Consider the following 27,479-nt stretch of genomic DNA (forward strand, 5'->3'; position numbering starts at 1 on the left):
CTGATATCTCTTATCTGATATAGTAGACTAAATTTAAATAGAAAATACAAGTCAATATAAGAAATTGATAGCAAATCGTCATAGAAAAACTTCACCTTAATCTTTTATTCACACTAATATACTTTTAGTTTTCCAAGCAGAATTTTAAATGATAAAGAAAACAAACTAAACTAGGGTTTTGATAAGTATAACAGATAACAAGCATAATAGATGTTTCAAAATATTCCTGCAAAAAGTCCTGTTTTAACCGGACTTGAGACATATAAATTCTTAGAGTAATTGTCTTCATCAACAAATAGATACAAACCTAAGTGTACAAAGACTTATGCGATATAAAGAATAATACACCATGACCCGTACCATGCAAACGACATGGGTCAAGAGACTGAATATAGTTAGTAAGACTTGAACAAGAACCTTATGTTCTTACTGTGTCAGTGACTGGTCCTGGCACTTTTAAAAATATGTGTTTCCTTTCTTATTCTTTTTAAAAGAATTTTGCTAATTTTAAACATATTAAGTATGTGTGTGTGTGTGTGCCCAAGTAATAAGTCTGTCCATAAGCAACAAGGATACATTACTCAGTTTTGCATGCCTTTACCTTTATATAAAGGAACACACGTTGTGTGTATTTTTTCTGGGACTTGTCCTTATTTGCTCAGTATTGTTTCTGAGATTCATCTATGTTGGTGCATGCAGCAGAAAAGCAGCCATTCTGTTGCAGTGTTGCATTCTATGGTCAGCGTATTTCTCAGCTCATACACTCATCTCCGGTGGGCTTTTGAGTGGATCGGACATGTTTGCTGTTCTCCACAGTGCCTCTGTGAATGCTCTTGCTCAGATGCTCTGGCGCCTGTGCTTGACTCTCATCCAGATATCCTCAGAGATGCTAGATAAGCCTACATGTGTCTCATAAAGTAGCTTTTGTCAGCTAATAATTTGAGCAATGTGGAGAGAGCTATTTTTACCATCATGTTTTTCTGTTAAAATCTAGACGACTGGAGATTTATAATGGATTAAAATCTAGGAATCATAGGTTTCTATGAATCTGTTTCTGGTAAAATAATGTACGTGTAGATTGGCTAACGGCTGTATTTATGAAGAGACGTGTCCGTATAGGAGCAAGCATCTTCACTGGTCATGTGACGGCCCCTGAAGTTATCATCAAAGTACCAAATGTAGACAAAAGAGTAGGATTAAGAAGGATTTCTTTGCGATTGTAGGTGTCCGTACCCTATAGTTCCAAACACTCTGATGCCATCTGTTTGGGGGTGTAATGCTATGTAGGCCTTTGAAGGATTCCCTGGGGAATGCACTTCTTAACCTTTGCTATTATAAGAGTGCCATTTTGGAGTGGTTCTCACTGCGTCTAAGGCCGTGTTTTAAATCTATTGACATAATAGATGTCTTTCTGATGCTTTTAATATGAGCATAAGGGTTTCATTTTTATGGCTTCAAAGAAAACACAAATGGGTAGAGCTTCACAATAGAGTCTTACAGAAGGCAGCTTATGCTTGCTCTGATCACCATTCAGAAGCAGCTTGTTTAATGAACTGTTTAGCTTCTCGAAGAAGAAAACCACCAAGTGGGCGTTCTGAATGCAGAACTGCCTGGGATAATGACATGCAGGGCTTTGCATTCCCAGTCTGCGTTCATTATCAGCAAGAAGATTGTTCCCGAGAAAGCCAGGCTCTTTTGTTGAAAAATCAATGATACTAGAGATTTATCTCTTTTTTAAACTCTGAATAAAAAGCAAATAGAAAGCCAAGAGGCTTAATTTTCCTTTAAATAAGTGTTCTTTTTCCTTCCTACGACATTGGTCACTCAAATTTAAGAGGTAGCGTCCATGCTTTTCAGTCTTAGTTTACTTCCATTTTGCAATACTATGGAAGTACCCATTTTTCATCAACCACAGACCAAAATGATTAGCTGTTCATTTATTGTTTTGCTAGTATATGTGGGACATTATGAATTTCACTAGTAAAGAATTAGCTAAGTCTTCCCACTACCTAATTCACACACTGTTATTCAGAAATACTTGCAACATCTTATTTTTTATTCTAAAGGATGAACCTGCAGGAATCCCCTCCCAGTAGATGGGCCAAAAGATGAACACATGAACTAAAATTATTAAGTGGAAAAGAAAAAGCAGTCTTCCCTCCTCCCATATTTATTGATGATTTACAAAAAAAAATCTCACTATGACCCTAAAATGCTGCAATTCATAGTGTTCTCATCATCTTTACTGAATTAAATTGGTGCTCAGGTGAGACTTTTACCTTGGGCTACGGGACCCTGCGAATTCCATTTAGTGGCCAAACCTAGCAGTGGTGAATGCCATGATCAGAGAGCGTTTCCAGGTATCCTTTTAGTAAAATACAAGGGACATGGCAAATAAGCCACCAAAAACCTACAAAAATGAGTGAACATGGAACAACTCATCCATAGCCCCAAATGGAGGGGTTGAACAGAGAACAGCATCCCTGAATTCTGTGGAGTGGAATCCTTCTATTACTTATGTTGGAAAGCAACCAAGGAATGACCCGCGTTTCTCAGGCAGGAGCACAGAACATTGGCAGAACAATGAAACAGAGGATTTGTTGTGAATGAAAAGAAAATGTCTTTGAAAACATCTGGGGATGCTGTTAGCCTGCTTTAACATTTCTATATTTTCCTAGAGGTTTTTTTCTTCTTATGTTCTTTTGAGTCCTTAGCATATATAAAGAATTATACTGGGTTAAGATCTGAGTCTGTCTGTTCAGAGTTTCAAAGGAGCTTACATGGTGTAGTGGGTTATTGGGCTACTAACCACAAGGTCAGCAGTTCAAACCCAACAGCTGCTCCACAGGAGTAAGAGGGGGCTGCCTGCTCCCGTAGCGATTTACAGTCTTGGAGGACTGAAGGGGCGGTCCCATATGCAGTAGCTGTGGGTTGGAGTCAGACTCGATTGTGTGGGGCTAAGTTTCGTTTGGGGGTTAATCGTTTGGGGGTAATGGCCCAAAGAGTGTAAAAGGACACAAAAACAGAAACAGGAAAAGAAAACTGGTGGGGGCTACTCTACCAGTAGTGGGAGTAGAGGGGCATGCCGCTCCAGGGCTGGGAACAGGCCTTGTGAGGCGGACCTACATAGGTATTTTGAGGAGAGGGCGGGGAGGGACGTAAGTAATAGGATTAGCATTTGCAGGTACAAAGTTCTCAAGTGTGTGTAGCACAATGAGACACTTTCATAAGCCCTTCCTAGCCTTGGTTTGGTAACTCACAAAATGGGAATGAGGTGAGTGTTTTATGACCTCTAAAGAGATTGGTCAGTGTATAGTCTTCCTGGGAAGGCCATTGAACCAAGGATTTAAAGTTCCAGTGATGAGAACCTGCCAGACCAAGAAAAAAACCTCTGTAACACTGAATAAGGGCTGAGATGACAAGGGATGGCGGTAATGGGCTTGTTGTCCCATGCCCTGGAAGTTGAGAGCAGAGACTTGGCAGTCGAGCTGAACGAGCGATCTTATTTGTGAATGGTAGGAAAGGCCTGAGTGCCCACCCCCCCCCCCACCCCCCCCACCCCCCCACCCCCGCAGTAGAACCCCTGCAGGCCTAGGGAGCATGGCAAGAGCTGGAGGCAGAGGCTCCGAAGGGCCCAGTGACGAAAGCATCAAAGGTCCTGTGTCGGGCTCCTCCTACAGCTGAGACAAGGCCCAGCAGGACCCCACGGTGCAGCAGGCGCCTTGCGTATCACGGTGGTAGTGAACGCAGCGTCAGACGGAACTATGGCAGGCTTGCGTAGTGACTTGAAAATGGGTAATTTGGGAAACTGCAAGTCTTTCCCCTTTAAGAACCCATGGTTATTGCTATTGTTTGCTTTTGTGGGTATTTCCATAATCTGTTGTCAGTTTAAGACTTAAGAGTGAGAGGGTGGAGTTTAGCCTGTAATCAGGTCGCAGCTCGATGGCCTCATCTGGAAGCTCTACAGTGATAAATAACGCATGCCCTGGGAGACATTACTGAGGAAGACTCTGCTGGAGCTACCCTGATGCAGCCAGGCCCTGGGAGCTGGAGGAACCATGTGGAGACCCCTGCCGGTGCTGAGATGCTTCCACCGCCACTGGATCCACAAGACTTTCCACCCACTGGCCTGGGACCTTCCTGCATTCAGTGTCATTGCTTGTGTTGCGTGAGTCTGAAGAGTAGTTTATGGACTAGTATTGGACATATGGCTAATATTGGACTTATGGACTTGATCTGGACTGGACTGGTATATTTTCTTAGCGTACAATTATTCTTTATATAAATTTATTTCCTACACACATATGAGTATCTATGAATTTGTTTCTCTAGTCTACCCGGACTAACACAGCCTTCTACAAATAATATAGTCAAAGTTGTAAAAGGAAAAAAAAACTGGAGCCTGTATAATGCAGAAACCTGCCAGAGTAGGAAAATGAAAATATTTTCCTCTAACAGAGAGTGATAGAAAGGTAATAAGACTACACCTTGTCAACGACAGCAACTTGAGTCCCTGAAAAATAGGGCAGTCCAATTGAGCTACAACTCTCACAGTTCCATGGTAAAAATGATTTTCCATTTTGCCAGCCCTGAGTAAGTGTCTCTGTGCTAAGTATCCCAGTGTGACCACAGCTGAGCCTCGTTCTGCAGAATAGTTGGTGCTAGAATGTGTATGTGTCTTATGGTTGGGAGTGTGAGGTGCGACTTGTCCGTATGGACTATGCAGTTGGAACAAAACGATACGTTTGGGTAAAAGAGTAACCTATGCACCATGGCAGGAGAATAAGGTGCAGACCTGCGGCAAGTGTGTGGGAAATGAGTCTGGGAAGGTGCTCAGAGACCGGATCTGAAATAACTGTTATCCTAAGCTACATATTTTGTAGGTGAGCCCATGCCCAGCAACAACTGCCATTGAGTCTATTCTGATTATTCTGATCCTATATAGGGTATCTGAGACTTATGTGACTTTATGTGCCTAGACAGCCTTCCATTTCTCCCTTGGAATGGCTGGTGGATTTGAACTGCCGACCATGTGGTCAGCAGTTCAACACTTAACTGATAGCACCACCAGGGCTCTCTAAGTTATCCTAATGGCATTCACAAAAGCAAGCAGAGGCTTCATATGATATGTATTTTTTTAATGTATCACTCTGATGGCATAGCAGCTTTAAACTTTTTTTATAAATCAATTTTGAATTTGAATGAGAATAGATGGAACAGACTGAAGGCAGGGAGACGGAATCAAAGAAAAAAAAGCTGTCTTGTCAACAAAGGATTACATGTCAAACAAGGAAAGTACACACAAAGAAGTAAATTGAAGATAATTTCCTTAAAGCATTTTCTGAAATGTTGATGAGATGATAAAGATCCCCCCCCCTTCTTGGTGAGTAATCCATTTGGATAATATATCTGTGAATATATGAGAGTTGCCTTTTAAGTAAAATGGTGTTTAAATGCAGATTGTTTCTCTTTCCTTTAATGAGAATATTTTAATCCGCCTGGGGGCAGCCAGGTGCTTTCCATGCCAGCAGAGGCCTTGGCTCATGACTGAGTTGGGAGTCCGGGGTCTGGGAACAGAGAGACTGCTGCTCTGGCCCCACGGACAGACCTTCACCTCTCTGGGTAGGTCCACAGACCCATAATAGCACACACAAACAAAATCGATTGTCATCACGCAGATTCGGAAGGGCTAATGAACGTAATCTCTTTCCTGTGTCCATGAGTATGTTGGTTTGATGTAGGGTTTTCTGACTTAGATAGCGTACCGTCTGCTGAAGGACGAGGCAATTGGAACAAATGGGTGAAATGGGGTGTCCTTGGAAGACTAAGCTGTTCTCAAGGACCTGCTTCTTGGACAAGGAGCAGGAGGAATGTGGGGGGAGTCTTGCCAGATCTTTCCAATCTTCCAAGAAGCTGAAAATACAGATTTTTCTTTTTAAGTGGAAAGATGTTGTTAACTTGAAGATTGAATGTAACCCCTTAACCACCAGCTTTCAACCTCTTATCTCATGATTTCTACGTTTTTGAAAAGGACATTGTGCTTGCTGAAACTGAGGGTCAGCCAAAAGAGGAAGACCCCCGATGCGTTGGATTGACACACGGGGCTCACGCGTAGCGCCTTCTGTGAGGATGGTTCCGAACTGGCCAGGGTGCTGCTCTGTTGTACATGCGGCTACTACGAGTCAGCACTGATTTGATGGCAACCACAGATTCTCTGCCATTTGTAACTCCATGTCAATTTAGGGACAGAGAAGAAGGTACCATTAATTAATTCAGGGAGAACAGTTCGCTATCACCATGATTATGGCACATATTTTGAAATAGTTCATTTTTTTAAGAAATCATTTTATTGGACTTAAAATCCTTTATAAGAGCTCTTACAGCTCTTGTAACAATCCAGACATCAATCCTATCAAACACATTTGTACATACGTTGCCATCATCATTTCCAAAACGTTTTCTTTCTACTTGAGCGCTTGCTATCAGCTCCTCTTTTTCCTCTCCCTCCCCACCCTCCCACCCTTATGAATGCTTGATACTTTGTAAATCATTTTTATTTTCATATTTTACACTGTCCGCTGTCTCCCTTCACCCACATTTTTGTTGTTCGCCCCCTCGAGGGCGATGAGGGTGGTTGTACGTGATCATTGCTGTTGGGTCCTGCTTTCTCCACTTTGTCCCCCACCTGCCCCCACCCTCATGGCATCTCTAATCTCAATATTGATCTTGAGGGCTTCATCTGTCCTGGGTCCTGTGTGTTCAGAGCTCTAATAATTCATTGTCAATGCTATTTTCGGGAGTTTGTTCAAACTTCGCCCTTTTATGGGAAGCTACTCACTAAGAGGTCACCTGTGGCTGTTCATTTTCCGCAAGCAATCACCTTGTCACAGGCTTAGTGTTACTTCATTCCCTGGGGAAACATTTTACACAATCAATTCTAATGGAAGCTTTCTCCCTTCCTTTGCTTCTTCTGCACCATTTGCTTTCACCTTTCTGACTCTTATTCCTCTTCCTGATTGTTACGACTTTCTCACCTTCTAAGGTAAGCATTTTTTAAAGCACTCTTCTTGGCCATTGAAACAACGGTATTTGAAAACATAAACAACAACGCATAGACCATCTCAACAATTTCTACCTGTAAATTCTGGGACACTGATTGCAGTCTGCAAGTTTTGCAGCCTTCTCCCTGTTCCTTTCCAAAGCACCCACCTCCATGAACATCAGCTCAGGGCCCCAAGCAGAAATAAATGCCCTCTCTCCACTCTGACTCTTTGTAAGTGTTCACCACATGGTTTATGTATATTTGATTATTTCATGTAAGTAAGCTCACACAATATTTATTCTTTTGTGTTTGACTTATTTTGCTCACCATTTCAAGGGTCCATCATGTCATGGCATGCATCCGGATTTCGGGGTGGGGTGTGGTGGGGCTTTATGGCTTCCCCAAACCAAATTCACTGCCCTTGAACTGCAGCTGACTCATAGTGACCCTTTAGGACAGAGTAGAACTCTTTTATGAGTTTCTGAGACACTAACTCTTTCTTTTTTATTTTTACAAAACCCTTTTATTGGGAGCTAATACAGATATCATACCATTCGATAGTCCACTCACATCAATTAGCATTGGACAATTGCTACCACAATCCCTTTCAAAACATTTGTTTCCCCTTTTGAGTTCCTTGATAGCACCTTCTTACGGAGTAGAAAGCCCCCCGAGTCTCTCCCATGGAGCGGCTGATTATTTCAGGCTGCTGCACACTGCGCAGCCACTCTGCCACCAGGGTGCCTTCCTCCTGGCTTATGTGACACACCTGGTCCATTTATGTTGATGGGCGTTTAGGTTGTCACCAGATTTTGGCGATTGTGAAATACGCTGCAGTGAGCGTTGGCATCAGGTTCTGTGTACCCGCTCTCACTTCTGAGGACGCGCCGCAGGTGGAACTGCCGGGGCATGTGGTAGTTCTACGTGATGGTTTCAAAGAGCCACGGGCAAATGGAATGAAAAGATAATGAATTGTTTTCACAAACATTTTTAAGTCCCCTGGTGTTTGTTTTTTAACATTTTGAGGAGCCACCAAACTGCCCTCTACAGCGGCGTTGGCGTTCCCATTTTACACTCCTCTCTCTGCCTGCAGCAACGGATGAAGTTTGGGTTCCTCCACAGTCTGGTCAACCGCTTTTCTTCCCCACCTTTTTAATCATTGGCATTCATACAGAGGTGAAGGGGGTATCTCATTGTAGTTTTGATTTGCATCTTTCTATAGCCAACGATGAGCGTTTTTTATGTTTGTTGTGTTGGCCATTTGAATATCTTTTTTCGTGAAATGTCATGCAGGTCTTTTGTCAAGTGTTTGATTGAGCTGTGGAACTTTTTGGTTTTGTTACACAGCTGCTGTCAGGTGTCCTCAGGTTGGTGCCTGCGCCTCACAAGCCTCTGAACGACAGAGTGAAACACTGCATGGTCCTGCCCCTGCCTGCAGTTGCTACTATACCTGAACCTATTGTTACAGTCATGGGCCTTCCTTGTTTCCGCTGCCCCTCCACTTTACCAACCATGAGGCCCTTCTCCAGGTGCTGGTCTCTCTTGATAACATGTCCAAAGCATGTAAGACGAAGTCTTGCTTCCCGTGCCTTGAAGGAGCGCTCCAGCCTTACTTCTTCCAAGACAGATCAGTTTGTTAAGTTGTAGAATGTTTAAACACACGCACACACACCGATACACACACACGCACGCACACAGGATGTTAGACCCTTGCTAGATAGATCGTTCTCCCAAATTCTCTCCTTATTAGTAGGCTATCCTTGAACTGTTTTGTTAAGGTACCTCGATGAGCTTGGTCACTGTTTTGGGAGCATTTTTCATTTTGTCTACATTATTTTGTTTTTTAACTTTCATAATTTTTTAAAGGAAAGAAACATAAAAATTCCCTATGTCATTCATTTTAGAAATCTATTTGGCAGTGAATATGGTTGAACATAAATTCTTTGATTTAATAATCCATAACCAAAAGTCTAAAGAAAGAAATTAATCCACAACCATCAACCTTGCATGATACCCTTATTGCCATCATGTACCATTGTGTCAAATGCAATTGCATCATATCATAAATGTTCTCTAAAATACTACTTCCCTAATTTTAACCGACAGCTTAAAGAATACATAATTAAAAAATAACTTCAACTCCTATGCTTCAGTTAAATCCCAAATCTGCACCTGGCTTTTGTTCAGGTTTTTTGGTTGTTCAGGTGGTCTGGTGCCCCCTTTTCCCTCTGAAAAAGCCCCTCACCATTTTTTAACCCCCACATATCTGCCTAAATTAAGCACACGTGGAAGCTAAACAAGTTTGACAAGTGTCGCAGATGCAATAACAGAAGGCTTTGCTGGTCGTCCTGCTTTACTACAAAGATTGATTTCTATTAGAATAACATCACTGGACCACTTTGATCTCTGTCTTTGCTTTATTGTTCAATATCTCAAAGTGCAGAACAGCAGTATGTCTAAAGGATGTTCTTTATCATTATTTTCAGCTTCCTGTAATAGTCATATTCAAGTCAAATTTTTCCATAAACAATAAGAACAAAAATCACTAAATTTTGAAATCTGAGCTAATAACTTTTTATGACAATAAACTTTATGAATTTATCTGTCTCATAGCATAGAAAGGTTTATACTTTTCAAAGCACTCCCATTGTCATATCTCACGGATTCTTTAGAGTAAGAATGTAAGACATAATGTACAGATTTAGATTACAGATGTTTCCTCTCATGAGAAAAGCCCTGCCCTGTCAGCTCTATGCATATGGGTTAGCTTATTAGCACCCCCATCCTGCCACGTGTGTACTCTGCTTGGCAGCAAGTGAAAAGTACACATATTTAACAATGCATTCCAACAGAAACATCACAGATTAGATACGGGTTTGATGTGGTCATCATTATGTCTGTGGCAGTGCCCCTGAGTTTGAAGCTCGATTTTATTTATTAATATATCATCACATAATTTATTTTTATTGCTAATGAGGTCAGTCATTCCCATATTGCGTGAGTTATGTGAAATGGGCAAATGAAGAACAAAACCAATATGCTTGGAACTAGATGATGTGATTCTATAATGAGTCAGTGTATTTAAACACTATATCTCATGGAAGGTGATTATCATCCTTTTACGTTTTAATGCTATGGCTCAGGAAGTATCACTTAGTGTGAATAAACATTAATTGAACAGATTTTCTTTCTACTAGCATATTGCATTTCTTCCTGTCTCAATAAATCGGCCAAGTTTTTATTGATGTAAAGAATGATTGATTGATTTTCCAATGTTGGTGGCACTTTTCATTTTCTTCTTCATGCTCTTTGTGTTAGTCTGGAACTGGATAGGCGAGGGTTATGAATCTTGAGGTTTAAGAGAAGCCATCAAATTTATAATCTTCAATTGGAGTAAGCTCTGCTATATTTTAAATATATTTCTCTTATTCATGGCGTTGTGAAATTGGAGCTTCTTGTGTACCAGTAGGATTTCTCATGCCATTTTTTGTCCAGTGTCAACTTGTTCTGGGGCCAAATCTGCTGCTGGCGGAGGAGAAGAGACTACTGCCAGTCTTTGAGGAAGACTGTGTATCTCTTACTCTGTTCTACCTCCATTAAGAATTACTTTTTAAAATCTTTGCTCTACATAGTCCCATTTCTTGCTTTTGGACTTGTGATTATAATTTCTTGTGAGGCAGTATGTAAACCTCGATGATTGGAATTTCAGTGACCCTTTCCTTACTGCAGTGTCCCACTGCTTGGCTGTCAATTTACTGTACTGTGCTGGCTTCCCTGAAGCTGTTATGTTGGAAGCTATGTTATTGGGACTTCAAACACCAGCAGTTCCCTAATATGAAAAGTTTTCAGCAGACCGTACAGACTAAGGACAGACTACAAAGGAGGGAAAGCTTGTCCACTGTTGAGGTATTATCCACTGAAAACATTATGAACAGCAACAGAAGTGCTGTTGAAGGTGGCATGAACAACAGAGCTACATTGTCAGATGTAGTGCCAAATCATGAGCTACTCTGGACTGCATACACTCAGGACATGACTGAGGAGGAGCTACCTTCTCAGAGTAGAGTTGATGATAATGATGTGGTTGGAGTAGAGCCTGTAGGACTTCCGTGTACTCATGGGGCATGACTTCAAAAGTAAAGAAACGGCTGCAAAGATCTACTAATATGTGGAACATGGAACGTAAAAAATATGAAACAACGGAAGTTGGAAATCATCCAAAATGAAATAGAGCACTAGATTGATATCGTGTGCATTGGTGAGCTAAAATGGACTGGTATTTGCCACTTTGAATCAGACAGCCATATGGTTTACTATGTTGGGAGTGAGAGATTCAAGAGAAATGGCATCATGTTCATCCAAAACAGACAATTCAAGATCTCTCTTGAGGTACCGTGCTATCTGTGATAGAAGAGTAACTATATACATACAAAGAAATCCAGTTAATACAACAATTGTTCAGCTTTTTGCACCAACCGCTAAAGTTAATGATGCAGAAGGTGATGGATTATACCAACTTGCTAAGTTTGGAATTGATCTACCATGCAATCAGGATGCATTGATAATTATCGGTGATTGGAATGTGAGTGTTGGAAGCAAGAGAAACAGTAATTGGAAAATATGGCTGTGTTGATAGAAACTAATCTCCACATTGAAGTTTGGAGGAACAACCACTTCTTCATTGCAAATGTATTTGTTCAACAACATAACTGACAACTATACACGTGGACTTCTTCATATGGAAATCAAGTTGACTACATCTGTAGGAAGTGAGATGAAGAAGTTCAGTATCAGGAGCCAAAACCTGGCTAGGAACTGACTGTGGAACAGATCATCAATTGCTCTTATGTAAATTGAAGGTGAAGTTGAAAAAAACAATTAAAACAAGTCCACCAGAGCTACAATGTGCCCTTGAGTATTTCCCATCGGAATTTCAAGAACATTTCAAGTCTATATTAGATTTAATGAAAGAAGATCTGAACAAGTGATTGAATGGCATTCAGAATATCATCAATGAAAAAGCAAAGTTATTACAAAGACATGAAACAGAAAAGAATAAAGTGGATGCCAGAAGAGATTCTGGAACTTTCTCTTGGTCGTCAAATAGCTATAGTGTGTGAAAGAAATGATGAAGTCGAAGAGGTGAACAGACTATTTCAAAGGTCAGCTTGAGAAGACAGAATAAAATCTTATAATGCAATGTGCAAACACATAGAGCTAGAAAACCAGAAAGGACGAAGGCTTTATTAAGCTGAAAGAACCCAGAGAAAAAAATCCGTCTTCAGTTGCAATATTGAAGAGTCTGTGGGCAAAAAATCGAATGATTCAGGGAGCATAAAAAGAAGTGGAAAGAATACACAGAGTCATTGTAACAAAGAGAATGGTAGACATTCACCCATTTCAAGAGGTAGGGTACAGCAAATAGCCAACGGATTGAAGGGAGAAGCCCAACTGCACTGATGGCCTCACCCAAACAGGGCTCCAGGAATGGATGGAACCCCAACTGAAATGTTTCAGCTCGCTGATGGAGCATGGGAAGCACTCACACACCCATGCCAATTAATGTGGAAGAGGGCCACCTGGTCAGCTCAACGAAAGAGATTCATATTTGTACTCATTCCAAGAAAGGTGGCCCCACAGAATGTGGAAATTACAGAAAAAAGAAATACCATTAATAACACATGCAAGTAAACGTTTACAGAGGTTCATTCAACAGCAGTTGCTGCAATCTATCAACAGGGAGCTGCCAGAAATTCAGAGTGGACTCAGGAGAGTACAAGGGCTATCATTGCTGATGTTGGCGGAAAGCAGGGAATACCGGAAAGGTGTTAACTTGTGTTTTATTAACTGTGCCAATGCGTTAGACTGTAGAACATTTCATTATTCTCATGTGGAACCTGGGCATAGTCACCAGACAGTTGTGCCAACGGAGCAAGGGAACGCTGCCTGGTTTAAAATCAGGAAAGGCATGCTGTATCAGGCTGTGTCTTCTTACTGTACTTATTCAATCTGTATGCTGAGCAAATAATAATTGAGATCATTTGATACATGAAAACAGTAATGGTAGTAACGGTTCCCTGAAGGAATGGGAAGTGAGGTGGTGGGGGACGGGGAGGACACAACACGGCTGATTGCACTGATAACTGTATGACCCCAGTTAAGGGGAGTGGACAACAGAATTGTACATAAATGGGTATATTGAATTATTGAATGGTGTTAAGATGTGGCAAAAATAAAATAAAATAAGGGTTCCTGCGGGAAGGGGGGCGGGGGGGATAAAGGGGAGCTGATATCAAGGAGCTCAGGAAGAAAGAGAATGTTTGGGGACTGACTGTGGTAGCAATTGGACAATTCTGCTTGATGTGATTGAACTATGGATTGTTATATCTGTAAGAGCTCCCAATAAAATTATTTCTTTAAAGAGAAGCTGGATTATATGAAGACAACTGTGGTTTAGGATTGGAGGAAGGCTTTTTAACAACCTTCAACAGGCAGATGACACAAACTTGCCTGCTGAAAGTGAGGAGGACTTGAAGCACTTGCTGATGAAGATCAAGAATTTACAGCCTTCACGATGGCGTACAACTTAATGCAAAGAAAACCCAAATCCTTACAACTGGACCATTAAACAACATCACGATAAGAAGAGAAAAGATTGAAGTTGTCAAGGATTTCATCTTGTTTGGATCACAATGCTCATGGAAGCAGCAGTCACGAAGTCAGACTCAATGCTGCCACACGGCACGCCCTCAGTGTTGAATAGTAAGAGTGTTACTCAGAGGACTAGGCTGCACTTCACCCAAATCATGGTATGTTCAGCTGCTTCACATGCATGTGAAAGTTGGACATTGAATCAGGAAGATGGAAGAATCGATGCATTTGAATTATGGTGCTGGCAAAGAATATTGAAAATATCATAGACTGCCAAAAGATGAAAGAAATCTGTTGTGGAAGAAAGTACAGCCAGAATACATCTTTGAAGCAAGGATGGTGAGACTTTGTTATTGTACTTTGGTCATGTTATCAGGAGAGACCCACCCCTGGAAAGACGTCAGGCTAGTTACAGGAATGGGCAGCAGAAAGAGGAAGAAGAGCCTTGACTAGATGGATTGTTACAGGGCTGCCACCGTGGACGTGGACATAACAACAGGATGGCGTGAGATCAGTCCGTAATTCCTTCTCTTGTGCATAGGGTCTCTATGAGTTGGAATTGACATGAAAGCACTTAACAACAATACCTGTCAAGCATCATCAATATGTTTTCCACACTTAGTATTCATTTAGATTTATTCACCGAGTATAGGAGTTCAGTGAAAAATCATTCAATAGGTATGTGGGTGCAGTACATTTTTAAAAATTCAATCTGAAATTTTTACATCGACCCTATAGTCAGTTTTCCTTTTTTGAACAGTTGGCTCTCTGCTGCTAAGCCACACGGTTTCCTCGTCAATAGGAAGCAAAAATGAAAAAAAAAAAGTAAGCAAATATGCCGATTGTTTGCAATTACAATCTGATTCCGGGCTGCACCATTCAGAAGCTGCCTATTTAGAGACACTGAGACAGGAGACCTGGCTACGTTTACCAAAGCCCAAAGCCAAATCTGCTGCCAGCCAGTGGATTCCAACTCTTAGCAAGGCTCTGTGGGGCTTCTGAGATTGTACATCTTCAGGAAAGCCTGCAGAGGTTGGTGTGTTTGAACCACTGACCTGGGATTAGCAGCCTAACCCTGTGCCACCAAGGTTCTTTGGGGCTGTTCTCGTGGGTGTAGGCATAAGGTAAAACTGCACATGGAGCATGGCTCCTGATCTTGGCCAGCCTCAGGTGGTATTTCATAATTCCTGAAAATCCTTCCTGCTTGAGTGAGAATTGGGCCCTTTGCCAGCTCACCTGGGAGATATCCGATTCATGTGGAGAGCATCCCAGACTTCTGGACATACCGCAAGTAGGTTTTTCTCTCTTGGAAGAAAGCCAAAAGAACTGGAGAATGAAAAACAAAACAAAACCCACACCCAACTTCCTTCCACTCTGACCTGTCAGTCTATAACACATGTGATGTACCCAGACAATGGATTAACTAGCAGGTGTTAAAGAAGATTGACAAAAACATTTATTTAAAAAATATTCACTACATTCTGGAATTTTGAAAATAAGAGTTCACTAATATGAAAGGTTGATCTCTCCACTTTTGTCAAAATCCCAAAACATCGGACATAATCGATGCTGTCAAAGAACTTTCAAATATAGTCCTGTGGTAAAGATATTAAATACTATTAAGATATCACATGCAATATTACATGTGGTAGCAATCTAATTTAATGGCTGTCTCTTAATTAAACCTTTTTTTCATGCTAAAATTTCTTTGAAAATATAGTTAATATTTCTAGTATTTAATACTCCTCTAAGCAAATTTAAAGTTCCGATGAACATTTCTTTTGGGAATCCTTTGGTTTTTAGCCAACAGCTTTCTTAGGAGTTAAAGTCAGGAGTAGGCTCAGTTGAAGGAGTGAATTACAGTGGCCAAAGTAGCACTGGCATTAGCTAAAGTGTTATGAGTTGTAAGTTCTGTGTTCTCAAAGCATTCAGGAGAGAAATTATAGAATTAAATGATAAAACAAGGCATTTTTGTGTTATGTAATAGCACTGTTGAAACTGGCATTGAGGAGATCCTTGAGGAGAAGGAGCAAATAGGCTGCAGTATTTATAAATGCCTACTTTGAGTAAGTGATTTGGGGAGGTATTTAAGAATGCGTAGTACTTACAATTACCTCAAGGCATTCCTGGTGGGATTCCACATATGTGGCCGGATTGTAAGATAAAGGAGGCAGTTTTTAAAACAAAGGGGAGTTATATATTATCTACTATTTGTGGTTTACAAATGGATTTCTGGGAAAGCCTATTTGAAAATGCGAGGAAGGCAGAGAAAGAAGATGGATAAAATAGACATTTGTCCTGTCATCAGTTTTAATAGCGTTAATTGCCCTCAAGTTGCTTGTCTCTCTTGGCAAACGTGTGTAGATAAGCGCTACGCCACTGGGTTTTCAAGGCTGGGACCTTACAGAAGCGATTGCTAAGCTTGTCTTCTGTAAGTGTGTCTGGGTGGATTCTGGGTGGCCTTGAATTGCCACGATTTTGCTAAGTACTTAAATGTTTGCACCCCTCAGGGACTTTCAATAGTGTTATGGCATTTTAATTTCAATAAGCACACACATTTGAAAAAGAAATTCACTAGGTGTTCATATCTCAGTATGGGTTATAACTGGCATTTTCCATACAGAATGAGGTGTTAATGTTCTTTTACACGCTAAGATACGGGAGTAAAAATTAATTTCACTTATAACAGATTTTTCAAGCACGCTTTCAAGAAAGAATAGGAGTTTGGATTGTTACATTGATACCTGATACGATTGTCCATCGATTTCTTTTTTGACTTGGTGTCAGCTGCTTGGTCAGTCTTAGTTCACTTTTGCGCACTATTCTGATATGGGATGGGATTTCACAATGTGGAAAGCACTGTGTAAGATGCCAATGGCCGCCCAAGTATTTCACTTGTTTCGAGTCAGCAGGTACAGAAAGCGGGATACCAAAGGCTGGAAGGAAACAATCGGTGCCGGTTCCATTATATACTAAATCAATATATGAGAGGGCTTCAAAAGGTTTATGAAAAGATGGAAATAAAAGCTAATCCTCTTTATACTGGATGTGTGTGTGTGCATGTGTATGTAGTAGGGGTGTATGTGTATATGAAGGGGGTTCAGGAAACTTATGGAAATATTTCATTGCCTTTTAATTTCATTTTTCTGTGAACTTTTTGACACCCCCTCTGAAGGTCTTTGCATTTATGAATGAATGTGTAACTGTTTAAACCCCTCCTCTAGGTGAAGACTCTGAATTTGTCTCAAGCCTTTTTATCACAAATGTGCCGAAACGCCTTTGTATCCAAACCTTGGCACAGCTTTCCGACTCTATCTTGCAAGGAGGACTTTCAGGACAAACAGCTTGCCACCAAGTTGGCTGGCTCCTCAGCACCCTGCAGGACAGAGTAAATCTCCCCGGGGGTTCTATACCAGAGGCAGACACATCCTCACCTTGCTCCCGGGGATGGGTTCCTGGTTCTGAACTGATGATCTTGAGATGGGCATCCCTACACATAGCCTATTCGTCCCTCTGGGCTCCTGCAAAGAGGGTTCGATCTCATGTTTCCATGGTATGACTAACTAGTTCCTCTTTTAGCTTCCTGGAAGAAGCATTTTCCATTATGACGAAGTTACTAAATTCTTAAGAGTCTACATGTGACCTCGAGAAGAGTCATGTGTTGTGGAAATAGATCTAACTGGCATTTAGGAAATTTGAATTTATCTCATTATTATGTCATTTATTAATTTGGTGGCTGTTGAAGTTTCATGTAACTCGTGTCACATGTTTGTGTATTTTAAAATGTGCACGGGTAATAGTCACTGATTCAGGGATGCAGTGAAGACTAATGATGTAATGTTTCATTTATGTCTCAGTGTCTCAAGTTTCAACTAGCCCCAGGCAAGCCCAAAACCTTCTGCATATTTATTGCTGGGAGCTGTATTAACTTGTGAAACTTGTAGACATAAATGATTATTTAAACTAGATGTTATAATTCTATAGTAAGTACTGATTGAAATGTATAGCAATATTGATAGAGTTAGGGAATTATAGATTTTCATACACTGATGGAAGACTGTAAAATGTTCCAGAATTAAATTTGATGAGCTACATTACTGTGGGCAGATTATGTAATCTTCCTAGTCGTCATCCTAGGAGCCCTGGTGGCACAGTCTTCAGCAGTTTGAAACCTCCAGCTGCTCCAGGGGAGAGAGATGGGGTTTCTGCTCCCATAAAGATTCACAGTCTCGGAAGCTTATAGGGACAGTTCTACCCTGTCCTATGGTGTCGCTATGGGTCTATATCCACTTGGTGGCAGTGCGTTATTTTGGTTATTGCTCAGCTTCTTCATATGTAGAATGATAATAATTATAGTTTTTACCTTATGCAGTTTATTCAATAAAAACCCAACCCACACAAGTTGCTAGATCAAGTTGATTTTGACTCATCACAAGCTCGTGTGTTAATGGTAGAGCTGCTCGCTCGGGGTCTCCTGGCTGCAGCCTTGAAGGAAGCAGATTGTTGTGCAGCAGCGCTGGCAGGGGTTGCTTCAGGTCGCTCACTCTGGAGCCTTATTGATAATAAAGAGGAGAGCATGTGAAAGATGCTCATCTGGTTCACAGTAGACAATGCATATTATTTATATTGGCTGTTATTATTAATAATAGTATTTACCAAAAAACTCAATAGTAGTAATGTAGGGCATATAATGGATTCAGAAAATTATTTGAATGGTGGGAAATGCATTAGATTTCACAATACATCTGATATGATCCCACTATATTTTAAGGCACCCTGAATTCCCTGAATTGGGTAATCTGAGGAAATTCAACAAATAACAGGAAGTGTTAATGATTCTAGAATATATATTATCCCATTTTATGCCTTCATTAAATATTTTATTGATATATAATTTAAATATCATATACTTAAATACTTCAGTCATATTAACAAGAGCTGTATAATCATCACTACACTCAGTTCTAGAACATTTTCTTCCTTCTTGTATTCCTTATTAGCTACCCATTTTCCTTAACTTCCTTTCCCTTACCCCAATAACTCATTAATCCAGTTACTGTCTCTACAGATAACCCTACCCTGGAGAATACCAACACCGTGTCTCCCCACCCCCCCAAAAAAACCCCAACACTATAAAATGTATTTCCTTATCTGGAACATTAGCATCTAGTCTATACAAAGACCAGAATGAACGCTGTACTTGGTATTAGAAAAGTCAAAGGCAACCTATCTATCTTTGAATTACTGTTTTTGTCCATCCCAAATAATATAACCTTTTCTGGAAAGTCTGGATGAATCAGCGTTCTATCCTCAATGTATGCCTTTCTTCTATTTTCTCTTCTTCCTTTCCGTTCTTTCTGCCACATCCCTCCCAGTGTTCCATTATCTTCTTCTTCCTTCCACTGAATTGAGTTTTTCTTTTTTTCTATGAATCCATAATTACTTGCCAAGGAAAATCATGGTGCTTAACAATATCCTCAGTCTTTGGGGAAGTGACATCTGTGACAGCCGTGACAGTAACTGCAGGAGCAGAGCTGCGTGTAGTGCTGGTTGGCAGGGACGGCTTAGACATGATCTCATGGGCAATACGGATTCACGGTAGTTTCTTGTGTAAGGTAAGGTAAAAAACAGTGAATCTTTTTTAATATAAGTGAAGGATGGAGAAGAGATCAAAGATGGCATGATGATTTGAGAGATATTTTTTAAATTGGGAGACTTTGATGACTAATTTTGCATTTATGATGCTAATAATGCTGTTGGGCTGCTAACCACAAGGTGAACAGTTCTAAACCACCAGTCTCTCCTCAAGAGAAAGGCGACATTGCTACTCTTGTAGAGTTAAAGTTTCGGAATCTTCTGGGGCAGTTTTGCCCAGTCCTATAGGGTCACTTTGAGTTGGAATTAATAGCACTAAGTTTGGTTTCCGGAAGGTAAGAAGAACCTGAATGACTTAATAAGCAAGGATGTTGTTGGTAATCGGAGTAATGTTTTGAAAGAGAAATGGAGAAACGTTGATTAGATACAGTGAAAGACAGATAGGAAGAGCCAAATGGTGGGATCTCATTCTGGAAATAAGTGGTAGGTAATAAATGGTAGAGGATGCTCACACTAATAGAAATGAGGAAACTGAGATGAAGAAGGAAAATATGCATTCAGTTTTATGTATTTTAAATATGTGGTATCAGTAGTAAATGCAAATAAGAATGATAAGCTTCCGATTGGACGATTGCTTAGCAGAATTGTCTCAGTAGTTTGTATTCTTATGAATTATTATTAATGTTTAACATCTTCCTCTCAAATATACTCGGCCATTATAAGAATTATGTCCAGTGATGTAATTTTGGATTTTTATGCTGTAGTGGACAGATTATCTTTGTTGCATGATGTGCGTGATTTGATGGTTTGTTTTGGTCTCAATTGGTTTTGACTCATAATACGCTTGTTATTAATAAAGGACAAGACATCATTCTCACATTAACTCCCTGGAATAGAAGTAGAAAGAGAAGCATTGTATAGAAATGATGTAATTGAATGGTTGTGTGAGCTGAATAATGGTCATTTATGTAGGATATGTGGAAAGGTCCTTTCATCATAATTTGGTATGCTTGCTATGTAGAAATATCAAGAAAGGTAGTAGGATTAAAAATTTATCTTGTAAAATGGTTATAGATCACACTTTAAAATTATTATAATGATTTAAAGAGTAACAAGATGCTAAAGACATTTATAGTTCTCCTGCCCTGCTCATCAGTCACACTGCTCCAATTAAAGCCAACAATGTGGGATGTATATTTCCATACCTTTATGGTTGAGTACGACAGGAGCCCTGCTGGCAGACCCACTTGTCATGAGCAGCGTGACCAATAATTACTTAACACTCTTAGACATTTTCGAATGCTTGCATTATTCACTTCAAACACACATCAAACAATCTAAAAATAACTCAAACTACTAAGGATAAAAGTATTGACTGGCTCATTGATGTCACCACTGTCCCAGTCAAGTCTTATCGGGTTTCTCCACACTTTAGCGGGCTTGGCTGGCTTTTGGGCATCGGTCCGGTTCAGCCAAGTCTTATTGGGGTTCCCCACACTTTTGCGCTGGCTCCTTGGACTATCTGTTGATTCTTGGCGATGGTATAACTTCTTGGCTGGGCCCTAATGTCATACTTTATTTCTTCTCCAAAGTGGAGTTTCTTGTGTTTTTTTCTCTTGAGGTGGCTCAACATCTTGCAAGGCAGTTCAACGTCTTGCTAGGAAGTTCTAAGGTGCTCTCATCACCACTGGGCTCCTCAGCACAGACCAGCAGTTCACAACCATGAGCTGCTTCTCGGGAGCACAATTAAGAGGGAAACATTACAGAAAAATGATTAAGGGGAACATCTCATTAAGAATTACAGTCTTGAGAACCCCAGAAATATTCTACCAGGTCCCATAGGGTCACCCTGAGTCAGAATTGATTTGATGGCAATACGTTTTTTATGTTTCATTTAACCCATTTGTAAAAATATGCATTTGTGTTTTACAAAATGGAATAAGAGAATATATATTATTCATGCAATGAAAGGTTTTACTTAAAACGCACCACCTACATCCTCCCACATTAAAATCCATGCACCCAACTCCTTCCTGGAACAGCTGCACAACATCTCTCTCTGTTTCAACAAGCATGGCGTCTTTCCCCAGGGACTAATCTCTCTTGACAACATGTCCAAAATACATGAGACCAAGTCTCACCATCCTCTCCCTTAGGGTTTACAGATAATTGTCCCATGTGGGTGTACCACTGTACATTTCTACCATGTTCCATATCCTTGTCAACACTTGATATTATCCATTATTTTGCTTTTTAGAAATTCTGGCAGGTAGAGGCTCTTTTTGTGTCTGTGTGCACGTCTCCTGGTTAAAATCTTATTTGAAGTATTTACAGTTAATTGCAGTTTTATTTCCCGCCATGTTTTTATTTATTTGTTTTTATTTCTCTTTCTAGAAAATAAGTTTTTTGAGATGCTGTTTGCCCCTCTCTTTTTAAACATTTCCTGACATACAGTAGGTGCTCACTGATTGCTTTGAATGAATGGTTGGGATGAATAAACAAATAAATAAACAAGTGCAAGTTTACCTTCTTTCTGATAGCCAGGAGATTTAGAGATGTACCAGGCATCTTCTCCAGGGTCGAAGGATTGACCTCGGCTATTTTAGCGATGGACTCACTGTAGAAGGAGTGTGGCAGGAAGGGTTCAGAATTACACACTCAGTCAGACTTGGAAATCTTCACTGAGCAAACGTTTTGAATGATAATAGCACAGTAAGATTTATATGCTCACTGTTATAAAGTTGTATGTCAACTTTTGGAATTTCACCAGGTTTGAAAAACCATCCGTTAGCACACAAATTAAATTTCTGGTAGTTTGTGTGCTTCATACATTTTGAGATAAACAACAGTTGGTTTGAGTTTTATGAATAATTGTATGTTAAAATATCATTACTTTGTAATCAGATTACATGCATCGGTCCCTTGAGGGCTTAATTGCTGACGGAGCATAGGGACTCCTTGTTCTGGTTTCCCATCCAGTGCTTCTAAATGGCTTTGAGTAGTTGTACCTGTTAAAAGAAAACCAAGTTACAGTTTTGCTAGAGCCGATTCTGAAAATGTGAGCTTTTGTAAGCTTTTCTTTGCCACAAACAGCAATGTCCATGATAATGTAATGCAGCATTGTCTTAAATAACGCTTTCTTTTCATCCTTCTATCGTTTCACATTGGAAGCAGATGTGTAAGTATTAAATATTTTTGACTGTTCAATTTTGTGCGATATTGTTTGTCCTGGCCAATTGAATGATGTTAGGTAACGTTTTTATTCTCTCACCTCCAGACATTCAAGTCAAGAAAACCACTACACCCTCTCATAGCTCTGGCAACACGAATGAAGATCTTAATTTCAAGAAGGAGAAGGATTTACAATACCATTCACAAAATGTATCCTTGGGAGATGAAAGGCAGGAACCACATTCCAGGAGAAAGCGCTTAATATCCTACCCACGATATATGGAAGTCATGGTCACGGCTGATGCTAAAATGGCGCGCTTTCATGGGCAGGATTTACAGCACTACATCCTAACGCTAATGTCAATTGTAAGTAAATGGGACATGGCTTTTCCATTTCTGAAAATATTCCAATGAATTTTTTCCACATTTAATTAGAAAAGTAAATTTCTCAAAATTTGGATATAAGTAAATTTTACCTATGTTTAAAGCACAATTAATACTTTGTTAACATTTTGTTTAGATAAATGTATGGTACGTATCCCCTTCTGTTACTTGGACAGCTTTCTTAAACAATGTAATGTCTGTGAAACTAGAACGTGGATTATTCTTTAGTTCATCATGCCAATGACTTCTGCCCCCTAGTGACAGAAAAGATACTTAATAACCTTGATCTTTCACCCTTTGAATTTTATTCGATCTCTCTATATCTAGCAAGTCACACAGTATCTCACTGGTAGTAGATAGTCAATAAATGTTGAGAGAAAAAATTAAATAGTGATGACCTTGGATCTTTTGCTTTCAATTTGGACATATTACAAGTACTTTGAAGAAGAGCGTAGAAGGGAACTGGCATTTTATGTTACGTGCATTTTCTTCTGAAAAATCTTTATAAGTAGTCATACTAGGTGCTATGTTTATTTGAAGGAGCGTGGTGGGTGGCTGAAGTGCTCAGCTGTGAACAGATGGATGTGTGGTTCAGACATACCAGCTACTCCAAAGACACGGGCAGTCTACCTTTCCGGAGACTGCAGCCTTGAGAACTTTCGGAGTCAGTTCTCTGTTCTATAGAATCACAATGAGTCAGAATTAAAGCTATGGACAGGGGGTGATTGATTTCAGTGCCGTAGGCTCCATGCTAAATGCTTTCTGTACACAGTGTTATTTAATCCCCAGAAGATCCAGACAAGGAGGTGATATTGTCGATAGTGGCAGTTATACAGCTGTTGTTTCCATTGAGTCAGTTCCCGTAGCCACTCGACACACAACAGAACAAAACACTGCTCAGTCCTGCGCCCTGCTCAGCTCCGTCCCAGTCCGCAACACACTGTTGTAACCACTGACAATCCAGCTCCTTGACGGCCTTCCTCCTTCCTCGCTCCAACCCAGTCAAACCTGTTAAAGCTGGAACCTGGGTAGAATCCTCCAGGAAAACTCAAATATTTCCCACTGAGTGAGCAATGGAAACGTGTCTGCACCCCATCAAAGGCAGAACCCCTACAGACTCCCCCAAACAGAAAAGCATGATGAGGTCCAGCTCTCACCGATTTCACTTTGGGTGGAATAGTGTTTTTTAAATAGTCATTCAAAACACTGATATTTCCCAATTCCAGTTAGTAATCATTTTCGACAAAGCAATAACATTTATTTCCTCTTGAAATTTTAGTTATTAGTTTGCTTTTGAATGTTTTTGGTTATATGAGGGGGCTTCGAAAAGTTCATGGAAAAGCAGAGCTGGGGAGCGTTAGAGGGCAGGCCATGAGGAAGTCACCAAGGAGCTAACGATCAAGAACCTTGCTCTAGAGCCAACAAAGAGAAAAAGCATTCTGCGGCTGGGTTGGGGACCATCTCCCCACGAGCTGTATAACGTCTTCGAAATCATCAATACCAGCTAACATTACACTCCTCATGAAAGAAATGCCGTTCCAGCCATCATATGAGGGTTGTCTTACAGATACCAGGAGTCACACTCAAAGATAACCGGCTTAGCCCAGACTCCGTGACTGTGGGCCTCCACATGTGTGCAGAGCCTTCCAGCCAAAAGAACCAATTGACTCAACTCCCCCAGCCAAACTTCCTGTTTCCCTCTAGCACACAGCCCAAACACTTTCTGTACATCTTCTTTATGACTGGAAAATTGCCTGGCCCTTAAAATAAACACCTGCTTATGGAAAAATGAATTTGAAACATAATGAACTTTTCTTAAGAACTCCTTGTTCTTGTGAGGTGTCATTGAGTTGATTCCAACCCAAGGCAACCCTTTGTCCAAGAGAACAAAGCACGGCCTGCTCCTGCACCCTCCTCACAATTGCCCTGCTGACCGAGCCCATTGTTGCGGCCACTGTCAGTCCATCGCCACTGAGAGCTCCTTCTTTTTCACTGCCCCTCTACCACCATGATTTCCTTCTCCAGGGGCTAGTCTCCCCTGACACACCTGAAGTATGTAAGTCAATTTTGTCATCCTTACCTCTAAGGAACACTCTGGCCATACTTCTTCCAGGACAGATTTGTTTGTCCTTTCAGAAGTCCCTGGTTTCTTCAATATTCCTCACCAACACCCCAATGTCAAGGCCTCGATTCTTTAGCCTTCCTTAGTCAATGTTCAACTTCTGGGTGCATGTGAGGTCATTGAAAGTACCATGGCTTGGTTACGTGCACATTAGTCCTCAGAGTAACATTCTTGCTTCTCTAAAGTATTTTTTTTTGCAGTGGATTTATTTCTGAATCTGTCCTAAACCTTTCTTTGACAGTTCGCTGTCCATGCTCTGCTGCAACCATTGTTGGAAAATCTTCAACAGAATTTTACTTGCATGTGATATCAATGATATTGTTCTATCGTTTGAACATTCTGTTGGGTCATCTTTCTTTGGAATGGATAAAAATAGAGATCTCTTCCAGCCCACGGGCCAAGTGGTCTTCCACATTTCCTAGCCCTGATGAGTAAATGCTTCCAGTGCCACATCAGCTTGCATCAATTCCGGGGGCTTGCTTTAGAGGCTTTGAAACCCCCTCAGATATTTTATAGCTGTTACCATGCAAGTTATCATGGTCTAGTCAGTATCTATGGTAGTTTGTTGTTAACCACCTCATGGTAAAAATAGAGGGGCAGCCCAAAGGCGGGAGGCCCTCACTGAGATGGTTTCACACAGTGGCTTCAACAGTGGGGAGGACAGCGCGAGGCTGGGCAGTGTTTCCTTCTGTGTGCATTGGTTCGCTATGGGCCAGAACCAACTCACTGGTATCCAACAACAACGTACCATGATGTGTCCACTCTTTTCTCTGGGCTGTACTGGGTGTTTATCTTCTCCATAGAAGTGGTCATATTTTTAGGGGCAAAAGAGCCTTTGTCTCTCCATTGCGGTGCATGATTTGCTCAACTCTGGAATTTGACATGGGAAAACATGTACTTTTAAACTCACAGGATCAAAGGGTAGCTCTGGAGTAATAAATACAGTAATCTCTGTCTTCTACAGCAGACAGTAGGCAAAAGCTGCATGTAAAATGAATATTTATAAATCGAACTATGTGTTTTCAGAGCTCCCACTTTAAAGTGGGTGCTTCTGCAATGCTAAGGAATCTACTTGAAACTGTCAGTCACCAGACTGCCCCTCCCTGAACGGAAGTTACTTTCATTCCCAGTGGGTCTCTCACCACTCTTGCCAAAACATGCCACCACTAGAGTGAAAGGCATCACTGCAGGTAGAGATGACAGCCCTGAAATTAGACGTGGCTCTACAGGTACGACAGAAATAAAACTCAGAACTCCAAAGTCACTGCCATAGATCAATTCCCACACAGAGCAACTCCATAGGGCAGAATGAAACTGTACCTTTTTGAATTTATGAAACTTCAAAAATCTTTACCAAAGTAGATAGTCCCATCTTTCTCTCACAGAGTGGTTGGTGGGTTCAAACTAATGATCTTGTGGTTAGCAATTTGTAGTAGGCTCAATTTGTAGCCTACTGTGCCACCCAAACCAAAACTAAACTCAAGGCCATGAGTCAAGGCTTCCTCATGGTCAAGGCTACTCCTGCCCCTGTGGGTTTCTGGGACTGTAACTGGTTACAGGAGTAGAAAACCCAGCCTTTCTCCCTCGGTGCTACTGGTGATTTTGAACTGTCAACCATGAGGATTGCAGCCCCAAATGTAACCACTACACCACCAAGGTTCATTCAAACACTAGTAAAGGTGCTGGAATTTGAATTTAGATCCATGCTGGTCCTGCAGTGTGAGTAGCATCAGAGATGTTCTTGGTTCTGGTTCTGATGGTGCTCTATTTGGCAAAAAGACTTTGGCAAAAATCATGGTTGGGAGACTTCGTGTTCAAGTCTCATGAGCCAATGGAGTGGTGGCCCTGGTACTGGCTTCTGTATCAAATAGTAAGTGGTGTGTGTCCACGGACGTGCCTTCACATCTTGTTAAAACATGCCTCCTGCTCCACTAGGTTCAGATGAGACCTGGGGTTCTCCTTTGCTAACGACCCAGGTGATATGGATGCTGCTGCTGTCTAGTAAGATCTAGCATGCTTGACCTCCCACTTGGCTTTCCATTGGCATTATTTAAAAATACTTTGGTATTAAAAAAAATACTGACACCTGTGATCTGATCCAGAGTTTGTCATTTCATTGGTAAGAGGGGTGGCCTGTGGCTCAGGATTTTAAAAATTGACCTGTTGATTTCAATGTTTAGTGAAGTGGGAGAACTGATGCTCTTGGGCTGATTTCAGTTAAATCTTTGAAGAGAAATAGTCATTGTAGTTAGCTAATCCTACTTCTATTTCCCTTTCAGGTTGCAACAATCTACAAGGACCCGAGTATTGGAAATCTTATAAATATAGTCGTCGTAAAATTAGTTGTAATCCACCATGAGCAGGTGAGGAACACGTTTAGCTTGAACAATTGTAGTTGTAGTAGTGGGGCCTTAGCAGTTCTAACCCACCTGCAGTTCCATGGGAAATTATGAGACTTTCTGAACCTGTAAAAGTGTGCAGTCTGGGAGACCCCAAAGATCAGTTTGAAATGCT

General features: G+C 40.8%; 1 protein-coding gene across 1 annotated transcript in view; it reads left to right on the forward strand.

Moving 5' to 3' along the window:
- The window catches only part of ADAMTS20 (ADAM metallopeptidase with thrombospondin type 1 motif 20), a 176,996-nt gene that overhangs the window by 23,759 nt on the left and 125,758 nt on the right, over positions 1-27,479 (forward strand). The window contains exons 4-5 of the mRNA XM_075551858.1: positions 22,566-22,825; positions 27,245-27,328. Of these exons, the coding sequence (XP_075407973.1) occupies positions 22,566-22,825; positions 27,245-27,328 (344 nt within the window). The remainder of the gene's footprint in view (positions 1-22,565; positions 22,826-27,244; positions 27,329-27,479) is intronic.

The sequence above is a fragment of the Tenrec ecaudatus genome, chromosome 6 (assembly GCF_050624435.1).
Source record: "Tenrec ecaudatus isolate mTenEca1 chromosome 6, mTenEca1.hap1, whole genome shotgun sequence".
Classification (NCBI taxonomy): Eukaryota; Metazoa; Chordata; class Mammalia; order Afrosoricida; family Tenrecidae; genus Tenrec; species Tenrec ecaudatus.